Here is a 22,180-nt window from a genome sequence, read left to right as displayed (position 1 = left end):
AGTAAAATAATTCATGTTTCAAATGGTTTTAAAATTTTTCCATGAGCAAAGTTCAAATACCGTGGTACAACTCAAACTCATCTTTATTTTATTATCTGTATACTTACTGTGTAATAATTTCATCAAATTACTGATGTATAGAAATATACATAGTATTTAAATTATGACACACTTATGTTCAAAGAATCATAGGCTCTCAGGAGTAAAGACCTCATAAAATTCGAACAATTTACCTTATATATTAATATCCTCTAAAATCACAGTACAAATATTTCTTTTTAAGCATCTCTTTAAATATCATCTATGAGTTTAAAGTCACTAATTCTATTTTTTTATAGTTTTAGTTTTCAGGAAGTTCCTCACACATATTGAGCCCAAATCTACATCCAAGGACATAGCCCTCTGGGGCTAGATGCTGCTGATATTTAAAAAAAAAAATTTTTTTTTAATGTTTATTTGTGAAAGAGAGAGAGAAAGAGCACGCACACACAGGGGAGGGGCAGAGAGAGAGGGAGACACAAAATTCCAAGCAGGCTGCAGGCTCTGAGCTGTCAGCACATGTCCCAATGTGGGGCTCAAACCTACAAACCATGAGATCATGACCTGAGCCAAAGTTGGATGTTTCACCGACTGAGCCACCTAGATGCCCCCAGATGCTGCTCATATTGAAGGCAGTTAAGCATTATAAGAAGGCAGCAAGCAGGATAGGCGCACAAGATTTGGAAACAGAAAGATCTAGGTTTGAGTACTGGCTTTGCCACTTACCAGCTCTGTGACTTTGGTCAAGCCCAAACCTTACATTCCTAGGGCAAAATAGGATAATAATCAGACCTAACTTTGAGGATTGTTGTAAGGAGTAAATGACAAAATGAAAGTAAAGAATTAGCCCAGTGCCTGGCATATATACCTGCTTAAAAGCAGCTACAAAATGAGTCACTTCTCCTGAAACCTCAGCCTCCTCATTTGCAAAATGAAGTTACTAAGAACTACCATGCACGGTTATCCTGACATTAGCAAAATGTTATAAACTGGCAAGCACTTAGACACCTAATCGTTATACAATAAGTTTTATTTATTAATGTTATTTGAGTATTATAGCTACCCCCCTCCCACCCTCTTTGATAATATTCTTCAATATTCTCACTTTCTCAGAGACTTCCTCAGTTTCCTATTTACGTCAATTCCCCCTTCATATTCTGTCTCCATCTGTAGTACTTACACAGCTACAATTTTAACTTGTGTGATTACTTTGACTTCAGTTTCCTCTGTTACAGAGGCTATCCCTCACTATCTGTTCTCTCCTCCTTCTGTAGAAATAGAACGCTCATTACCTAGATACAAGGCCATCCAGAATAAAGACTACATTTCCCAGACTCCCTTGCAGTAAGGTGTGTGGCCACATGACTCAGTTCAGGCCAATGGGATGTGAACAGAGGGAAGGTACCGGACTTCTAAGTTATACTCTTACAGGCAAGGGGCATGCCCATCTCTTCACCCTTTTCTACTGGTTAGAAAGCAGACAGTGGCAGTGAGCCATCTGGACAAGGTAAAATAGGCAACATCTCAGGAAACAGCAAAAGCAGTAAGCCTAGTCTTTAACAATGGAGCCATATCCAGATACTCCATGAGAGAAATAGATTTCTATCTTGTCTAAGCCACATTAAGTTTTTTATTATGGCAACTAAACCTATCCTAATTTGCTATCCTCCATTAGACTATAAATTCTAAGAAGGCAGAAACCATGTCCTATGGGCTAAACCACTGTATTCCTAGTGCCTGGACGCACTGACACAGCAGAGGCTGAAAAGATTTTGGTAAGTGAATAAAATCTAGTTATGTACTTTGGAGCTGTACAGAATAAATGGAATGACTCTATGGGTTAAACAACAATAGAGTAGTCCCAATCATCAAAGTTAACTTTCCTAAGCTAAACTTTAAATATTTATTTAAATATTAAAATTACAAAATCCACAAATTAAAAATATATGATTATTTGAACAATGTTACCTGTCAGCATAGTTTTATAAAATGCATTAGCACCAGGGCTCATACCATTTGGCAAAAGGGGCTTACTAAAATTTTTCAGTTAAGTCATGGACTCAAAGGGTGATAGGTTATCACTAGTTATCATTAGCCAGTTATTTCTTAACCACCTGTTAAGACAGGACCTAATCTAATTTATGCCTCTTCACATGGAGATTCAAGAGGAAAAGTACTTACTGGAATACATAGTTATTATACAAAGTAACCAATAAATGAAATTAATCTCAGTGTAAATATGAATGAAGGTTATATTATCTAAAATAATCCTACTAACTTTTCTACCAAATAGTAAACATGTTAAATAAAAGGCTATATAATTCTAAGCTCACATTTCTACAATTTTTTCCAACTTTTGCTGATGTAGAAGATTAGTTATTTAAGACTAAGTTGGATAAAATTATATAAAGAATTAGGAGGAGGGATGCCTGGGTGGCTCAGTTGGTTGGGAGTTCAACTTCGGCTGAAGTCATGATCTCGCGGTCTGTGAGTTCAAGGTCCACATCAGCTCAGTGCTGACAGCTCAGAGTCTGGGGCCTGCTTTAGACTCTGTGTCTCCCTCGCTCTCAGCCCCTCCCCCACTCACACTCTGTTTCTCTCTCTCTCAAGCATAAACATTAAAAAATAATATGTAAATATTTAAAAAAATTAGGAGGAAAAAATTTTAAATACCTACACCATTTCTGCCACACCAGTGTTTATTAATCTATGTTACAAACAGGATTTGCACTAGTGTTGGTTCAATTCGGGGTATTTCTGGTTTATAATACAATGTGCTACTTCTTAATGGTATGCCGTATTAAAGTGCCAGTAAAAATCTCTGAATCTTAATTCCTTCTTAGCTATACAATAGCTGTGTAATAAATCTTACCTGAGAATTTAAAAGTGTATCATGCATCAGGGAAAAATCAGTATCTATGAATTATTTTAAAATAAAATTAAATTCAAAACAATTATGCATGTTATAATTTACCAAATACAATGAAATAAAACTTTGGAATCTGTTTTTAAGGGTCTAATGGTTATTTTAAGAAAAGTATCCTTCTTGTTTGGTTTCTTTGGGGGAAGAGGGACTAATGTACGTTTCTTCTGCATCAAAGCTAGGAGAGAAGGATGATGGAGTAGGGGGATCCTGAGTTCACTCCTTCCACAGATACACCAAGGCTGCAATTAAATACAGAACAGGTCCTCTGAGAGCAGCCTGATGACCTAGAAGAACAGAGCTAAAGATATAAAGGAAAAGCCACATAAATAAGGGTAGGAGGGGCAAAGACCAGGTTGGCTCAGGAACCAAGCCCTAAACACGGTGACCAACAGGAGGAAGAGACATCACGAGGCACAGGTCTTCCCTGAGTAGCCATGGGTTCAAGGCCCACACCGAGCAGCCCTGCCTGCCCTGGAGATGTGCACCAGGAAGACCAGCCACCAGAAAAGGACATCGAAAAGGAGCAGAACTCCAGGAGAGCTGGAGGGTTAGGAAACCAAGACTCGACTGTTTTTTTTTTTTTTTTAATGTTTATTTACAGAGAGAAAGATAGTGCTCACGCGAGCAGGGAAGGGCAATGGGAGAGGGAGAGGGAGAATCCCAAGCAGGCTCCAAACCATCAGCACAGAGCTCAAGGTGGGGCTCAAACTCACCAACCATGAGCTCGAGACCTGAGCTGAAATCAAGAGCCGGTCACTTAACCAACTAAGCCACCAGGTGCCCCAAGACTCTACTCTTAAAGGGCTTGTGAGCAATCTTACTCCAAGACACAGCACAAAGATAACAGATTTCAAAAGCACTTGGTCCAGGGGCACCTGGGTGGCTCGTTGATTAAACCTCTGACTTCAGGTCAGGTCATGACCTCGTGGTCTGTGAGTTCTAGCCCCACCTAGGGCTCTGACAGCTCAGAGCCTGGAGCCTGCTTTGGATTCTGTGTCTCCCCCCCTCTCTCTCTGCCCCTCCCGACTTGTGTGCATGCACTCTCTCTCAAAAACAAACACACACTAAAAAAAAAAAAAAAAAAAAAAAAAAAAGCACTTGGTCCATACAGGAGGAGATGTATTAATCTTAGTGTGTGTATCAGAGGAGAAGAGGAACTTTCTCTGGGAATGGAAGCACTAGTAAGCATCATTTTTCTTGTTCCCTGGCAGATACAATTTCCAAACACTCTCTCTCCACCTTGCTAGTACCACTCATTGAGCCCCAGCATCACCCTGTGGACTCAGCCCGTCCAACCTGCCCACCCCATCAGGTGCTCCTCCAAAGTGGCTTCCCACATGCTATACCCAGCAGGTAAGCCCAGGCCGGGACTGACAACCCTGTAAAGCAACTCCTACCCAAGGAGAAGGGGGAAGGGTCAACCCCACCTACCAGCACATGCACAGCAGTCACAGCCAAGCCCTAGAGCCAGCTACAGCAGAGGCTAACTCCACCCACAAGCACGTCCCCAGCAGCTGTAGCCACACCACTGGGTCCATTGATCCTCCCACCCGCCCTGCCCACCGGTGCCCCTGACAGGAGTCAGGGCCCTGTCACGACAGAAGGGCACATACAACCCACACACGGGACACCCCTGGAGTACCTGGTTCTAGTGAGCAGGAGAGATTTCGCTTCTGGCGCCAGTAGGATGCCTTCTACATAAGGATACTACCTTCAAGACCAGGAAACAGAGCAGACTACCAAATACATAGAAATAAACACAGAAAAAATGAGAAAGAATATGTTCCAAATAGGGGAAAAAAAAAAAAAAAACAACCTCAAAGAAAGCATCGAACAAAAGAAAGATAAACAATCTACCTGATAAAGACTTCCAAGTAATGGTCATAAGGACGTATAGAACCAAAAGACCACATATAAATAAATCAATCTTAAGAAAAAAGAACAAAGCTGGAGGTATCACACTGCCAGATTTCATACTATACTACAAAGCTATAGTAATCAAAGTAGTATGGTACTGGCACAAAAGTACACACATAAATCAATGAAACAGAACACAGAGCACAGAAATAAACCCACAATTAAATGATCATTCTACAACAAAGAAGGAAAGAATATACAATGGATAAAAGACACTGTGTTCAATAAATAGTGCTGGGAAAACTGAATAGCTAGCTACACACAAAAGAATTCACTTTCTTTCATCGTATACAAAAATAAACTCGAAATGGATTAAAGAACTAAATGTAATGCCTGAAACCAAAAAACTCCTTAAAGAAACTATAGGCAGTAAACTCTAGGATATTTGAGCATTAGTTTTTGGATCTGTTTCCTCAGGTAAGGGTAACAAAAGCAAAATTAAACAACAAGGACTACATCAGACCAAAAAGTTTTTGCACAGAGAAGGAAACAATCAACAAAACAAAAAGACAATCTCCTGAATGGGAGAAGATATTTATAAATGATGTATCAAATAAGAAATTAATAGCCAAAATGTCTAAAGAACCCCTAACAACTCAACACCAAAAAACAAAACTCTGATTTTAAAAACGTGCAGAGGACTTGAGTGACATTTTTCCAAAGAAGATGTCCAGATGGCCAACAGACATTAAAAAATGCTCAACATCACTCATCAGGGAAACGCAAATCAAAACCACAATAAGATATTACCTCACACAAGTCAGAATAGCTAGTATCAAAAAGACAAGAAATAAAAAGTATTGGCAAGGATGTAGAGAAAAGGGAACTCTTTTGCACTGTTGATGGTAACGTAAATTGGTGCAGCCTCTCTGGAAAACAGTATGAGATTTTTCAAAAAGTAAAAAACAGAACTACCGTATGATCCATCAATTCCATTCCTGGGGATTTACCCAAAGAAAACAAAAACACTGATTTAAAAAGATGTACACACTCCTATATTTACTGCACCATTATTTACAATAGCCAAGATATGGAAGACATCTAAGTGTCCACTGATAGATGAATGGATAAAGAAGATGTAATCATAAAGAATACGATTACTCAGCCATGAAAAACAATAAAATTTTGCCATTTGCCAGCACATGTGTTATGCTAAGTGAAATAGGTCAGACAGGGAAAGTCAAATTCCACATGGTTTCGCTTACCTGTGGAATCTAAAAAACAAGACAAACAAAACTAACCAAAATAGACTCATAGGAATAGTCATTAATATTATAATAACTTTATACGGTGACTAGACTCATCCTGATGGATCCTATATAATGTATATAGATGTCAAGTCACTGTGTTATACCCCTGAAACCAATATTAGATGTCAACTATATTTCATAATAAATAAACAAACAAACCTAAGTAAGGTGGGGGGGGGGGAGGCAAAGCCAAAAGAAAGCTAACATATGATTTTTTTAAAAAAATATTTGCGGGGTGGGGCACCTGGGGGGTTCAGTCGGTTAAGCGTCCAACTTTGGCTCAGGTCATGATCTCACAATTCGTGAGTTTGAGCCTCACATGGGGCTCTGTGAGGCTCCATTGGGCTCTGCACTAACAGTACAGAGCATGCTTGGGATTCTTGCTCTCCCCTCTCTCTGCCCCTCCCCTGCTCATGCTTTTTTTCCTCTCTCAAGATAAATACACACTTTTAAAAAAAGTATTTGCATACATTTTTCACAAAAAATTTTAAAAACATATAGTGATTCAACATAATTGGGCAGATATTCTCTACCAAAAACATTTTGAGATATATTTTTTCTAATTTTAAGTTTTATCTATTTATTTGGGGAGAGAGAGAGAAAAAATACAAGTGGGGGAGGGGCAGAGAGAGGAAGAGAGAGAGAATCCCAAGCAGACCCTGCACTGTCAGCACAGAGCCCGAAATGGAGCTGGAACCTATGAACTGTGAGATCATGACCTGAGCCCAAGTTGGATACTTACCTGACTAAGCCACCTGAGCACCCTTGAGATATATTTAAAGTTATAAAATGTGTCATCTACAATTAACATCTAAAAGAAAAAAGTTAATCAATAAATGTTAATGCCTACTCTGGGCCCAAATAAAAACCAAGTTTAATGTAATTTAATGTAATAAAATATTAAAAGATTTTATAAACATACATAATAGTGTTCAGTTGAACAAGCCCATATTATCCCTTTTGTTAGTAACTTCCTGGTTGACACTGCTAAATCAAAAACATCCTAGAATTACAGTCTTTTCTCCTTTAAAAACAATGTTAACTGAATTACTAGACCATGTTTTACCAATAGTATAAGACCTGGAATAAGAATTAAGTCTTTCTAGACCTTAGTTTCCTCATTTATGATGGCACAATAATTTTCAAAATCATTGTGAGCAAAAAAAATTATACCTTTTTTTTTTTTTAATTTTTTTTTTTTAATGTTTATTTATTTTTGAGACAGAGGGAGACAGAGTGCGAGTGGGGGGAGAGGCAGAGAGAGAGAGAGGGAGACACAGATTCTGAAACAGGCTCCAGGCTCCGAGCTGTCAGCACAGAGCCTGATGCGGGGCTCAAACCCATGAACCGTGAGATCACGACCTGAGCCAAAGTCGGACACTTAACCGACTGAGCCACCCAAGTGCCCCTTATTTTTTTAATTTGAGAGAGAGAGAGAAGCAAGCAGGGGAGAGGGGCAAAGGGAGAGAGAGAGAATCTCAAGCAGCCCAGCATGGAGCCGGATGTGGGGCTCGATCCCATGACCCTGGGATCATGACCTGAGCCAAAATCAAGATGGACACTCAACCAACTGAGCCGCCCAGGTACCCCTGTGATACAAATTTTTTTATTTTTTTTTTAAGTTATATTTATTTTGAGAGAGAGAGAGAACCAGCAGGGGAGGGACAGAGAAGGAAAGAGAGACACAGAGAAACAGACAGAGAGACAGAGAGAGAAAGAGAATATCCCAAGCAGGCTCCAGGCTGTCAGCACAGAGCCTGACTTGAGGCTCAATCTGACGAACCATAAGATCATGACCTTAGCCAAGATCCAAGTCATATGCTTAACTGGCTGAGTCACCCAGGCGCCCCTATGACACAATTTTTAATCAAAGTTTTCTTGAAATTCATCTTACTACCTGATTTTTACAGTAACAATTACTTTGCCTTTTTACCAGAGTCAGCTATTTATAATATAAAGAGAATTAACATATAATTTAAAAAGTGTCCAAACTGCCATCTTTCTCAAGGCTATTTTTTATAGATGTGCTAATATCACAAAACATATGGACCAGAACTGAACCTTTGGTCTCTGTGGAACTTTACTCAGAAAAGTCACATTAAGAAATGAAGGTCAAGGGGCGCCTGGGTGGCGCAGTCGGTTAAGCGTCCGACTTCAGCCAGGTCACGATCTCACGGTCCGTGAGTTCGAGCCCCGCGTCAGGCTCTGGGCTGATGGCTTGGAGCCTGGAGCCTGTTTCCGATTCTGTGTCTCCCTCTCTCTCTGCCCCTCCCCCGTTCATGCTCTGTCTCTGTCTGTCCCATAAATAAATAAAAAACGTTGAAAAAAAAATTTAAAAAAAAAAAAAAAGAAATGAAGGTCAAAAGGAAGAGGAAAAAAAAAAAGGAGCTGAAACACAGAAGCCAAATATTACATAGGTTGGATGCACTTAATGAATGAATAAATGAATGAAGAGATATACAGATACAAGAAGAAAAACCCAAGTTATTAATGTACCTCTATGAGTAACGCAACCATCTTTTTCCCATCAGCTTCAGGATTCGCATGTTTGTTAAATTCCAAATCAAAATAAAGCTTGCACACAGCGTTTTCAGGAATGACTTCATAGCAGTGTAAGAGATTTTTTCTAATTGAATAATGCAAGATTATTAGGTTTACATCTTATACCTTTTAAATCATAATAGCTGCTTTTATATTTCAAGATACTGTATTAACTGTGATTTAATGACATATAACTATGGCACAGTGAAGGCATGACAAAGTAAACTGCTCACAGTAGGTTTATGGATCATATTATCAAGAGCTCCCATCACACAACATGTAATAATTGTATTCATAACATTATTTAACTTGAAAATATTTTCAAGTGCTGATAATTTTCACATTGTATGACAATTCTTGGCTTTTTGGTGTCATGATAAAGCAAATCCTGTCTAAGAAAAGAACTTTCTCACACCGGAATCCCAAGATCACATATATTCTTGGGATTCGATAAATTTTTTGAGAATTTTTAAGATTTGTATTTTCATTAGGAAAACAGGCTTTTCAAAACTGGCTAAAAACATATTCTAAATCACCTGACTTCAAGGAGCTTTCAATGCTCCCACATGGATCAGGAGATAGGACTTTAACACGGGTTAATAAGAACAGATACTGACTTGGTAAGTAAATGATTACTTGTGCTAAGTGAAGTTCAGATGGCATCCTATGTAAATAAAAGGTTTGTAATTTCAACACGGAAAAGTGATGGGGGGATTGGGTCATCATGTGACACAGATTATTTAGGAACTCAAAACACACACACACACACACACACACACACACACACGGTTGGTTACGTAGTACTCTGCTCCCAACACCTGGGGAGATCATTCAGTGTTGCCATGACAAGGAAGCTCCAGAATTCAATTCTACCAGTAAAGGACTATTGTGTGATTGAGAACTGTAACAGTTAATTCAGCCAGAATCAATTTCACAAACATAACTAGATGAAGGAAATGTAACTTTAACATGCTGTGCTTTACAGACTTACCGGGATTTATAGTAAAACCAAAGTTGAGTGTAGGTTGTTACCAGATAAATACGTTGTCCATCACCCACTTTGTATTCCAAAGCAAATACATGAACATCCTTCATAGAAATCAAAAATAATATTCAAAAAATTAATAGAGTCCAAATCCAAAAACCCACTATAGCTACTCAATGCTTATGAAGAATTTTGTCAAATTTTGAAAAACTGGAATTTGAACATCATTCTGTATTACTAAAAATAAGAAAAATAGTACATCTACACCAATCAAAATCTTTGCTTTAAATGTAAATAGACTAAATCCTCCAGTCAAACAACAAAGGGTAACTGACTGAATGGATAAAAAACACAAGACCCATCTATATGCTGCCTACCAGAGACTCACTTCAGACTGAAAGACACATAAACTGAAAAAGGGATAGAAAAAGATATTCCATACAAATGGAAATGAAAAAAAAAAGCTGGACTGGCAATACTTCTAGCAAACAGAATAGGTTTAAGACAAACACTATAACAAGAAACAAAGAAGGTCATAACATGATGATAAAGGGATCAGTCTAACAAGAGGATACGGCAATTGTAAACATCTATGCACCCAACATGAGAGCACCTAAATATATTAAGTACTAACAGACAAAGAGGGAGAAAATGACAGTAATACAATAATAGTAGCATACTTTAACACTCCATTTACATCAATGGATAGATCATCCAGACAAAAAAAAATCAATAAAGTAACTTTGGCTTTGAATGACACACTAAACCATATGGATTTAATAAATATATACAGAACATTTCATCCCCAAACGGCAGAAAACACATTCTTTCCAAGTGCACATGGAACATTCCAGGATATGTCAGGCCACCAAACAAGTCTCAATAAATTTAAAAGGACTGAAATCATATCAAGCATCTTTTCCAACAATAACAATATGAAACCAGAAATCAATATGAGAAAAAAACTGGAAATAAATGTGCTAGTAAAAAAACCAATGGGCCAATGGAGAAATCAAAGGGAAATAAAAAAATACCTGGACACACTAGAAAATGGAAACACAATGGCTCCAAATTTACAGGAGACACAGAAAGAGCAGTTCTATTAGAGGCAAGTTTATAGCAATACAGGCCTACTTCAAGAAACAAGAAAAATCTCAAAGAAGCAATCTAAACTTACACCTAAAGGAACAAAACAAGAATAAAAAAAGCCCAAAATTAGAAGGAAGAAAATAATAAAGATCAGAGTGGAAACAAAGACTAAAAGACAATAGAAAATATCAATGGAATTAAGAACTGGTTCTTTGAAAAGATAAACAAAATTGATATAACCAGACTCATCAAGAATAAGAAAGACAACTCAAAAATAAAATCAGAAATAAAAGAGGGGCGCCTGGGTGGCTCAGTCGGTTAAGTGTCCGACTTCCGCTCAGGTCATGATCTCACGGCTTATGAGTTCAAGCCCCACGTCGGGCTCTGTGCTGACAGCTCAGAGCCTGGAGCCTCTTCAGATTCTGTGTCTTTCTCTCTCTCTCTGTCCCTCCCCTGCTAGCACTCTGTCTCTCTCAAAAATAAATAAACATTAAAAAAAATAAAAAAAATTAAAAAAAAGAGAAGTTACAACTGACACCACAAAAACACAAAAGATTAAAGGGACTACTACATCTTTTGAATAGGTCTGGGTCTTTTAATAAGCCTGTTCTGGACCATGAACTTCATACTGGCTTATCAGCCCACCCACTAGGTGAGGCAGGATGATTAGAGTGGGCTGGAGATAGGTATTTCATTAGGTATTTTATTACTTAGTTTAGCTCTGATAAAATCCTGACAGCTTAAACCATGGTTAAATAGTGTCTCCTCAGTGTAGACCATGTTAAAAAGAACAGACTGCTTTGACGTATTTCTAATTGGTTCCTCTTTTCTTCTCCCTGCTGGAAGCATGAGATTTTTCTCTGGTGTTCATTGTGAGAAATTGATAGAGCTCCCCAGGGGGAGAATTTCATAAAAGTGTGGGGCCATTTCTGCTTCTCCCTCTTCCTCTCCCCCCCCCCCCCCCATGACGGGTCTTCTTAGAGATTTTCTCTCTCAGACTTGTCCATCCTGAGACTCCAGCAAGTTATCAGTTACAGTCCAGGTTTCCCTAACTTGACACTAGTTCCCAGAGAACAGAGGTTACTGCTCATGGGTCTTTTCTCCAGGAGGCTATGATTCTCTGTTTTTGTCTGTCAATCTTTCCAATTTGGGGGAGCAGTGGCTTACCTGTGTTCTCACTTCTCTTACAGATCTAGGAAAAGTTGTTTATTTTTCAGTTTGTTCAGCTTTTTATACTACTTAGGTAAAAAATTAGTGTTGTTGGGACACAGTGGCAACTTTTAAGCCTCCTATATGGATTGGAAATTGAAAGTCTACATATTTCTTTAAAAAAAAATTTTAACGTTTATTTTTGAGACAGAGAGAGACAGAGCATGATCGGGGGAGGGGCAGAGAGAGAGGGAGACACAGAATCAGAAGCAGGCTCCAGGCTCTGAGCCATCAGCCCAGAGCCCGACGCAAGGCTCGAACTCACGGACTCACGGACCGTGAGATTGTGACCTGAGCTGAAGTCAGACGCTTAACCGACTGAGCCACCCAGGTGCCCCTACATATTTCTTTTAAAATACGTATCTCTGTGTTTTTAGGATGTGAATTTGGCACTGTTTTTTTCATAAATTTTTAGATTAAAAAAATAAAAATAAAAAGTGGAAAAAAAATAAAGGGACTACTACAAGAAAGTATATGCCAACAAATTGGACAACTTAGAAGAAATGGACAAATCCATAGTAACATAAAGTTTTCCAAGACTAAATCAGAAATAGAAAATGGATTACTAGTAATGAAATTCAATTGGTAATCAAAAACTCCCCAAAAAACAAAAGTCTAGGGCCAGATGGCTTCACAGGTGAATTCTACCAAACATCTTTTACTCATTTTTTAAAAAGTTTATATATTTATTTTGAGAGAGACAGAGAGCGAGTGAGCACAGGCAGAAGAGGAGCAGTGAGAGGGAGAGAGAGAATCCCAAGCAGGCTCTGCACTGTCAGCACGAACTTGATGTGGGGCTTGAATCCACAAACCCCAATATCATGACCTGAGCCAAAACCAAGGGTCAGGCGCTCAACTGACTGAGTGCTCCAGGTGCTCCTCACCAAACATCTTTTAAAGAAGAGTTAATAACTATGCTTCTCAAACTATTCCAAAATATATAAGAGGAAGGAATGCTTTTTTTTTAAAGGAATACTTCTGAATTTGTTCTGAAAGAACAGCATTACCCTCAAACTAAACCAAAGACACTAAAAAAAAAAAAAAAAAAAAAAAAAGTAGACTATTATCCCTGATGAGCACAGATGTAAAAATCTTCAACAAAATATTAGCAAATCTAACACAATACATTAAAAGGATCATTCACCAGGGCGCCTGGGTGGCTCAGTCATTGAGCGTCCAACTTCAGCTCAGGTCATGGTCTCGCAGTTCGCGGGTTCGAGCCCTGCGTCCGGCTCTGTGCTAACAAACAGGTCAGAGCCTGGAGCCTGCTTCAGATTCTGTATCTCTCTCTCCCCCTCCCCTGCTCATGCTCTGCCTCTCAAAAATAAATGAATGTTAAAAAAAAATTTTTTTAATAAAAAAAATTTAAAAAAAAAGATCATTCACCATGATTAAGTGGGGTTTATTCCAGGGATGCAAGGATGGATCAATACCCACAAATCAATCAACATAATACAACACTTTAAAAAGCATTTGACCAAATTCCATATCATAACACTATCAACAAAATGAGTATTGAGGGAACATCTCAACATAATAAAGACCATATATGACAGACCCATAGCCAGCATCATCCTCAACAATGAAAAGTTGAAAGCTTTCCCTTTAAGATCAAGAAAGGATAAAGATGCCCACTTTCCCCACTTTTGTTCAACACAGTACTAGAAGTCCTAACCACAGCAATCAGACAAGAAAAAGGAGGGGGACAAGGGCATCCAAACTGGTAAGGAAGAAGTAAAACTGTCACTATTTGCAGAGGACATGATACTACATATAGAAAACCCTAAAGACTCCACCAAAAAATAATGACAATAAATGAATTCAATAGAATTGCGGGATACAAAATTAACATACAGAAATCAAGTGTACTTTTAAATACTAATAGTGAGCTATCAGAAAGAAATTAAGAAAATAATCTCATTTACAGTTGCATCAAAAGGAATAAAACACCTAGGAATAAATTCAATCAACGAAGTGAAAGACCTGTACTCTGAAAACCATGAGACACTGATTAAAGAACTGAAGACAACAAAAATGGAAAGATATACAATGCTCATGGATCTGAAGAAGTAATACTGTTATAATGTCCATATTATCCAAAGCCATCTACAGATCGAATGCAATCCCTACCAAAATACCAATAATATCTTTCACAAAACTAGCACAAATAGTCCTAAAATTTGTAGGGAACCAAAGAAGATCACAAATAGCCAAAGCAGTCTTCAGCAAGAAGAACTAAGCTGGAAGTATTCCAACCCCAGATTTCAAAGTAGATTACAATTCTATAGATATCAAAATAGTATGGCACTGGCACAAAAGTACACACACAAATCAATGGAACAGGATAGAGAGCCCAGAAATAAATCCCTAATTATAAGGTCAATTAATCTATAACAAAGGAGGCAAGAATATGCAGTGAGGAAAAGACAGTCTCCTCAATAAATGGTGCTGAGAAAACTGGATAGCTAATGCAAACAAATGAAACTGGGCCACTTTTTCGCACCATACACAAAAATAAACTCAAAACAGATTAAAGACCTAAATATAAGACCTAAAACCATAAACCTCCTTAAAGAAAATACAGGCAGTAAACTCTTGGACATCAGCCTTAGCAATATTTTTCTGGATCTATCTCCCCAGGCAGTGGAAACAAAAGCAAAAATAAACAATTGGGACTACACCAAACTAAAAAGCTTTTGCACAGCAAAAGACACCATCAACAAAATGCAAAAGCAACCTCCTGAATGGGAGAAGATATTTACAAATGATATATCTGATGAGGGGCTAATATCCAAAGTAATATAAAGAACTCTTACAACTCAACACCAAAAAAAAATCTGACTTTAAAAATGTGCAGAGCACTTGAATAGACATTTTTCCAAAGAAGACCTATAGATGGACAACAGACACATGAAGAAATGCTCACCATCACTAATCATCCCGGAAATGCAAATCAAAACCACACTGAGACACCACCTTGCCCCCATCAGAATGGCTAGTATCAAAAAGACCAGAAATAACCATGTTTGTAAGGATTTGGAGAAAAGGGAACACTCATGCAGCATTGTTGGTGGGAACGTAAGTTGGTGCAGCCGCTATGGAAAACAGAATGGAGGTTCCTCAAAAAAGTTAAAATAGAAATACCATACAATCCAGTAATTCCAGTAATTCGGTATTTACCTGAAGAAAATGAAAGCACTAATTCAGAAGAATATGTGTACCCATATTTATTTATAACAGCCAACATATGGAACACACCGAGTGTCCACTGACAGATGAATGGATAAAGAAAATACAGTATATGTACTCAAAGGAATATTACTCAGCCCTAAAAAAAAAAAAAAAAAAAAGAATGAAGTCTTGCTGTTCGCAACATGGATGGACCTAGAGGGTATTATGCTAAGTGAAATAAGTTAGAGAAAAACAAGGATCATATGATTTCATTTATATGTGGAATCTAAAAACAAAACGAACCTAAAACAGCCTCATAAATACAGAGAATAAACCGGTGGTTGCCAAAGAGGGGCAGGGAGGAGATGGAGAGACAAGAGAAATAGGGGAAGGGGATTAAAAAGTACAATCTTCCACTTATAAAATAAATAAGTCATGGTGATGAAAAGGACAGCATAGGGAATATAGTCAATAATATTGGAGTAACTTTGGTGATAGATGGTAACTAGACTTACTGTGGTGAGTATTTTGTATGTATAGAACTGTCAAATCACTATGTTGTTCACCTGAAACTGATATACTTACTATGTCAACTATATTTGAAAAAAACATTTTTTTAAGTATCATTACAAATTTTTCAAACCAACTGGCACTACATAGGTCATTGCTCTTCATTCTTAATATAAAGTAAATGGCCAATAATTCATAGGGATATGTTTTGCAAACAGTGTGATATTTAGATCACGATTCTTTTGTAGATCATGTGGGCTGGAATGAACACAAACAACGATTTTTAGTTTGTTTTTAGAAATCTAAAGTCACAGTAGCCCCAGAAATAAAGGCAGGAGATGAGAAAATTACCTCTTTACAGCTTTTAACAAAATTAAAGGCTTCAGTTTGCCGATGGAATAGTTTCCAAATGGAAGGTGGTTCTTCTGGCTTGGACAATCTCGGTCTGTATACTGAGGACAATGGTTTCCTCTCATAACGAGCTGCTCGTTCTTCAATTTGCTTCAGTTTTGCTTCCCATTTTCTCGCCATTGGTTCAGAAGTTATGGGAAACTAAATCCTATCCTGTGTAAGATTTCTACCAATTAGTACTAAAAAAAACAAGGACATCAATTTCTTTGTTTAGAATATATATACATATTTTTTGGTAAAACTTCAAAACCCATTTCCTAATGGCTATTTCCTTATCCTATTTATTTACTTATTTATTTTACATGAAGTTTTAACGTGAAATGAGAACATGGCTAGTTGTCAGATATCTTTCAATCTTGGTTCTTCTAACAGTGCTATGATTTTAGAAGTTCGCTGAGCCTTAACTGCAAAATGGGGATCAATGTCATCCTGAATACTTTATGTAATTATCAGGATACATGTGATAAGACCTAAGAAAACGTTTTGTAAATTACAAAGTCGCAGGTAAATACAAGTGGTTTCTGTATCATTATCGTTTTCACTAGAACCACTTTAATGCATCAAGCACTACTGACCTTGCCCAAGTCGTCCTACTACTTTGGCCATGACTCTTGTGCTACTACTTCTCAGGGCAGAGTTCATTTCCAGACACCACTGTGCAACTCTTAGTTCCCTTTCCTTCTATGTTTCTATCCATTTCTTTTCTAACACAGCCGTTAGTTGGGAGGACAACACCGTGTATAAATGGGAACTGCAAATATTGGCTACTTTGGTTTAGGATGTCTATGTTCATCATAAGCACGACTGAAGACGGGAATAAATTTTAATCTATGTCTGTTAATGACTGTAATTTTGTGATCAATGTGAAATGATGGTCTTTTAACACCTGTTTATTAATCTAATCATGTATGTTTTTGTTTGCATACGTTTCCATTTTAACCAGGTGAGGGGGCCAGGCAATACTTTTTCAACTTTTGATTATGTTTTACTTAGAAAAAAAAAAAAAAAAAGGATGAGTTTTTAGAAGGGGAAAAAAGCTTGTATCGTAGGTAGATAATGGCCACAAAATTTTTGCCATTCCTCCCATCAATAGCTGCTGTCTGAGCCCACTCCCAAACTGACTCTGTGTTTGGTCACGTGACTTGCTTTGGTCACGTCAACAATGTGAATCTCAATGTGTCAATGTCTCATCAACAAATGTGAAGCAAACTAGTGGCGTTAAGTGCTTTTGCACTGGATTTGGCTATGCTGTAGTCCCACCCTGGGACTGTCATGCCAGAACTCTAGCCTCATAGAGGATAAAAAGCCACCTGGAGAAGAACCCAAGTTACCCCAGGTAACAGCCAACATCAACTATCAGATATATTGAGTTAAGCTATTTTGGATCAGGCACCCACCAGAATTCAATGTGTAAGTAAGCCTGAGTGAGTTCAGGTGAGATCTGCAAAGCAGCTGTTCAACCCACAGAACTGGAAGAAAACATTACTTTTTGTTTAAGCCTAGAAGTTTTGGCGTGATGTTTTACACAGAAATAGAAAACCGATGTAGTCTCCCTCTTCATCAATATCATCTATGTCATAATTTACTGATATATAAAACACATACATTCATTTTATAAACCGAAATAACAACATAAACTACAGCATTTGAGGGGAAAATTCCTATTTACCTTTCGCGATGCCTTTCCAGTACTTGTGCTTATCATGTTGATAAATATTCTCTTGAATTTTAGCAGAAAACCTTCCAACAACACAAACTCACTGGCAAATGATACGTTCCCGGGAAGGAAAAACAGGTTCATCCTAGAAGACTGAGATGGTAAAACGTCATGACTGTTAAATTTCACATTTGACTCCAACCATAACAGACCTAAGAAAGATTGCTCTCTCAAAGTTACACCTGATCCAGATGAAAATTATAAATTACAAACCAAGAGGGGCACCTGGTTGGCTCAGTCGGTTAAGCATTCAACTTCAGCTCAGGTCGTGATCTCCCAGTTGATGGGTTTGAGCCCCACACATCCAGCTCTTATGCTGACAGCTCAGAGCCTGGAGTCTGCTTCTGATTCTGCGTCTCCCTCTCCCTCTCCCTCTCTGCCCCTCCCCTGCTGGCACATGCACTCTCTATCTCTCTCTCAAAAATAAATAAACGTTAAAAAAAATTTTAAGAAACATTAAAAATATTTTAATAAATAAATTATAACCAACGTAATTCTAAAGATATCAACATAAATGTCATTACAGGTATGCCGCGGAAAGGAATACAATTTCACTGGATTGAAGAGACAGGATAATTTTTGACGAAACGGCTTTTTCAATACGAAGTGATACGGGGGCTCCGTAATGCTAGATTCTGAGTACAAAGTTTATTTTAATTTGTTTCACATACAGATAAAAATCCTCAACATTTAGACAACCCAAGTGAGAAACTGATTCTCTTCTATAAAGTATAACTTTTAATAAAGCCCACTGATGACTTAGTAAAGACAAGAAACACAGAATGCATTTAGATAGGATCACCAGTAACTGACGAAGAATCACCATGTACATGTTCACACTTAGTGACACTGACATCAGGAAAATTTTTGATTTTGTAAAAATGCTGGCATGACCATGAGAGTATGGTTTGACAACTCACTGAACTGAGGAAACCATAGTGCCAACAGAGAACAAAGAGAAATTCAATATGTTACTCCCTCATGTTGTTTGCACAGTTCAAAAATTTTAACAGCTGGGTTCAGGGTTAGAAGACAACTGGGGGCCTCACTGTAGGAGCAGGAGGATTAAATGACAAAAGCAAAGGAAATGGAGAACAGGAAGGCATCTGGCATTCTGGTTTTGGACTATCATTTTCCTCATCAGGTCACCAATCTTGAAATGCTTTTTTTTTTAATGTTTATTTTTGAGAGAGACAGAGCATGAGTGGGGAAGGGGCAGAGAGAGAGAGGGAGACACAGAATCTGAAACAGGGTCCAGCCTCTGAGCTGTCAGCATAGAGCCCGTGCGGGGTTCAAACTCCAAAACAGCAAGATCATGACCTAGGCTGAAGTTGGACACTTAACCCACTGAGCCACCCAAGTGCCCCTCGAAATGCCTTTAATTCCTGGTGGGGAAGGATTGTGGTCTTTTACATAATTGTGCAGCAAAAACCTCTTTTCACACAGGACCATAACTATTTTTGGTAACAGTTTCCAAGTTCCAAAGAAAAATATTTGCTGTATTTTAAAATACTAGGCTTAAGAGCTCTATTATTTATTTCTTCACACTGTGCCGCAATGTTCTTTCTTCTTTCTCCTCCTCTTCTTTTTTTAAAATAAGCTCTATGCCCGATGTGGGGCTTGAACTCATGACCTCAGGATCAAGAGTCACAAGCTCTACCAACGGAGTCAGCCAGCCAGGCACCCCCGACAGTGCTATTTAATTTTTTTTTAATGTTTATTTATTTCTGAGAGAGAGAAAGAGCATGAGCAGGGGAGGAGCAGAGACAGAGAGGGAGACACAGAATCCAAAGCAGGCTCCAGGCTCTGAGCTGTCAGAACAGAGCAGGATGTGGGGCTCGAACTCATGGACTGCGAGATCATGACCTGAGCCAAGGTCAGCCGCTTAACTGACTAAGCCACCCAGGCGCCACGTCCCACAATGCTTTTTTCTTAACATTGCAATTAACCATGTTCGATACTGATTTTACAACTAAAGGTGGTCAGGCTAGAAAAAAGTCTGGCTGAGTCATTTTTGAGGAACCGTAGTGGAAGAAGAGGCAGAGGAAAGGAGGCAGAGAAAGGACATAGGCAGCCAACCTCAATAGCCCTGGTTTATGCCCAGACTTGCCCAGCTAGCACACTTGGTGGCTGGAGTCCCAGGAGCAGCTGGAATACAGATTCCCGGCCTCTAGGGAGAGCTAAAGCCTTGCCATGGTTCTCCCTGGTGCGCCTCTAGCTTCTTTCTTCTTTTGTCTAATCACAAGTCAGCTTCTCCCGGTGTCCTGAGAACAGATTCACCAGTATTTTGTGTTTCCTGGCATGTATGTTCCAGTTCCAGTGTTTCCTGGCATGTATGTTCCAGTTCCAGTGTTAATGTTCTGGTATTTGGCAATATTTTCTTAATAAAATCCCCTTGCTGGCCTCCTGGAACACATTTATACTACTTCTCCCGCTACTAGAATATTCATGATCAAGTATGAGATTAAAATTCATTTACAGTAATATTGTTATAGAAGATTATATCCCAGATGAGTAACATCTGAAGAAATTAACTACACTAATTGAATCTTCTCCCCACCCCCCACTCTGGTCACTTTGCCTCTCTATGCTTAAACAAAAGTAAGTCATATTAAAATTTCCCTAAGGGCACCTGGTTGGCTCAGTCGATTAAGCATCAGACTTCGGTTCAGGTCATGATCTCGAGTCGGTGCATTCCAGCCCTACGTTGGGCTCCATGCTGATAGCTCAGAGCCTGGAGCCTGTTTTGGATTCTGTGTCTCCCTCTCTCTCTACCCAAGCCCGCTCACACTCTGTCTTTCTGTCTCAAACATAAACATTAAAAAAAAAAAAAATCAAATTTCCCAAAAATTTCTGGTAAGGGATAACAAAACATACAGTGACATATTATTCTTCTCCAGCTTCCCCTTTCTACCACCCCCAGTGGATCATCCATCCAAACAGCCTAACTCTGCCAGACTAATCACCTTTAAAACCAGATTCAGAACTTTCCATAGGGCCATTCATTAATGGTTCAGAGCATCACTCAGTTCACACTTCGATTCACCTCAAGAAGTCCAAACTCTCTCCAGAATCTGGACCAGATTCTAAACTGCTTTACAGTCTCTAGAATCACTTAATCATTTTATTTCTTACCACCAAATGCATAAGGACCACTTCCTGTCCCTGGCCAATTACAAGCACCCTCTGGCGCAGATTCCTCTCACCTGGAATGCCTCACTTGCTTTTCCCAAATTCTTCCTCTTCAAGGCCCAGATCAAATTCTGCCACCTCTGAAACAACTCTGTCAAAACAAATTACTGGACTCAGAAGACATTTCCTCTAGCCAACTGTTCTACTATAATTAAAGTTTCACTAGACAAATTAGCATAATTTACAGGAAAACAAAATCTGCTGTTGCTTTAACTCAAGCATCATTTTGGTAAGAAATGCCTGGGCACAGGAAGGGGCGTGGGCATCTCAGGGTAACAGGACTGATTAACAGTACCAGTTCCTTCCTTAGAAGTAGGAGCTGGACCACCGGTAGGATTTGGAGGGGGTCGTATTCTTCAGTTGCACTGCAGCAGAGAAAGGACTGCCAAACACTGGTCCTCTCTCAATTTGGGAAGGATAAAGAAAGGATCTGAGTTTAACCCCGGTAACTCTTTTAGCAAGAGCAAATGATTTAACTGTCTTCAACACCTGTAGCGACTGTAATTGGAATTCCTACCTCTTGGAGTTGTAGAGAGGATACAATGAGCGCACTGCGAAAATGTACTAAGCACTCAACAAAGGGGTGCCATATATACAAGACGATGCATATTTATGTACAAACCGCAGCCCCCGGATTTATACCTGAATGGGCAAAAATGTTGGGGAGCAGGCTAGTTCTTAACGTGGATATCATGAAGCTCTTGAAATTTGGTGAATTTCGTGCTCAATTGTGTTGATATATTCTCCTGCGAAAACGATATGTTGTTTGCATGAGGGTCTGAACGGAGATTGTGAACGAAAACGGGTGGGGAAATCAGTAGAGCAGGGAAGGATTCGGATTTAGAGAAAGTGGGGGGGGGGGGGGGGGCGGTGAGCTAAGAAAAGCGAAGTACAGATTTACCAGCGCGGGTCGCGGCCTGCTCCCTTTCCTCCCGGAGGTCTGACGGGGCCCGCCTTTGACTCCCTTCTCTCTGCTCCTTGGGCCTCGTGAGGCCTTCACGTCTCCGTCCTTTTACTTTCAGAAAGAAACCCGCGCCACCGGCGGAAACCCGTGGGCCCGCAGCAGCAGGCGGGGTCCGTCTTCAAACCCCGCGCGAGGGCCAGGCCAGAGCGTGAGGGGGCGTGCCGGCAGGAGGGCGCCGGGCCAATGAGAGAGCGGCATAGGTGCGGAGGGGCCGGAGAAAGGAGAGCACCAGGCCTATGAGAAAGGGGCCTGGGGCGGT

The 22,180-nt window shown here is 39.2% G+C and overlaps 1 protein-coding gene across 7 annotated transcripts in view; it reads right to left on the bottom strand.

Annotated features, from left to right (window-relative positions):
- The window catches only part of PRIMPOL (primase and DNA directed polymerase), a 58,500-nt gene extending 36,364 nt beyond the window's left edge, over window positions 1–22,136 (bottom strand). Inside the window, exons 1-7 of one of the 7 annotated variants that reach the window (XM_086703182.1) lie at window positions 21,859–22,130; window positions 21,600–21,735; window positions 20,972–21,048; window positions 17,718–17,858; window positions 15,989–16,227; window positions 9,665–9,762; window positions 8,629–8,758 (exon numbers count right to left, since the gene is read on the bottom strand). In XM_086703182.1, the coding sequence (XP_086559308.1) occupies window positions 8,629–8,758; window positions 9,665–9,762; window positions 15,989–16,168 (408 nt within the window). In that variant the 5' untranslated portion in view covers window positions 16,169–16,227; window positions 17,718–17,858; window positions 20,972–21,048; window positions 21,600–21,735; window positions 21,859–22,130. Of the gene's footprint in view, window positions 1–8,628; window positions 8,759–9,664; window positions 9,763–15,988; window positions 16,228–17,717; window positions 17,859–20,971; window positions 21,049–21,599; window positions 21,736–21,858 lie in introns of all 7 variants that reach the window. The other 6 variants (XM_086703181.1, XM_086703185.1, XM_086703179.1 and 3 more) reach the window with 6 other exon arrangements.
- Window positions 22,137–22,180: the final 44 nt, after the last annotated feature.

Source organism: Puma concolor, chromosome B1 (assembly GCF_028749965.1).
Source record: "Puma concolor isolate L17-30 chromosome B1, mPumCon1.1.hap2, whole genome shotgun sequence".
NCBI lineage: Eukaryota > Metazoa > Chordata > Mammalia > Carnivora > Felidae > Puma > Puma concolor.
Note: the sequence above shows the minus strand (reverse complement) of the source record. Positions and strands in the feature narration are given on the sequence as shown.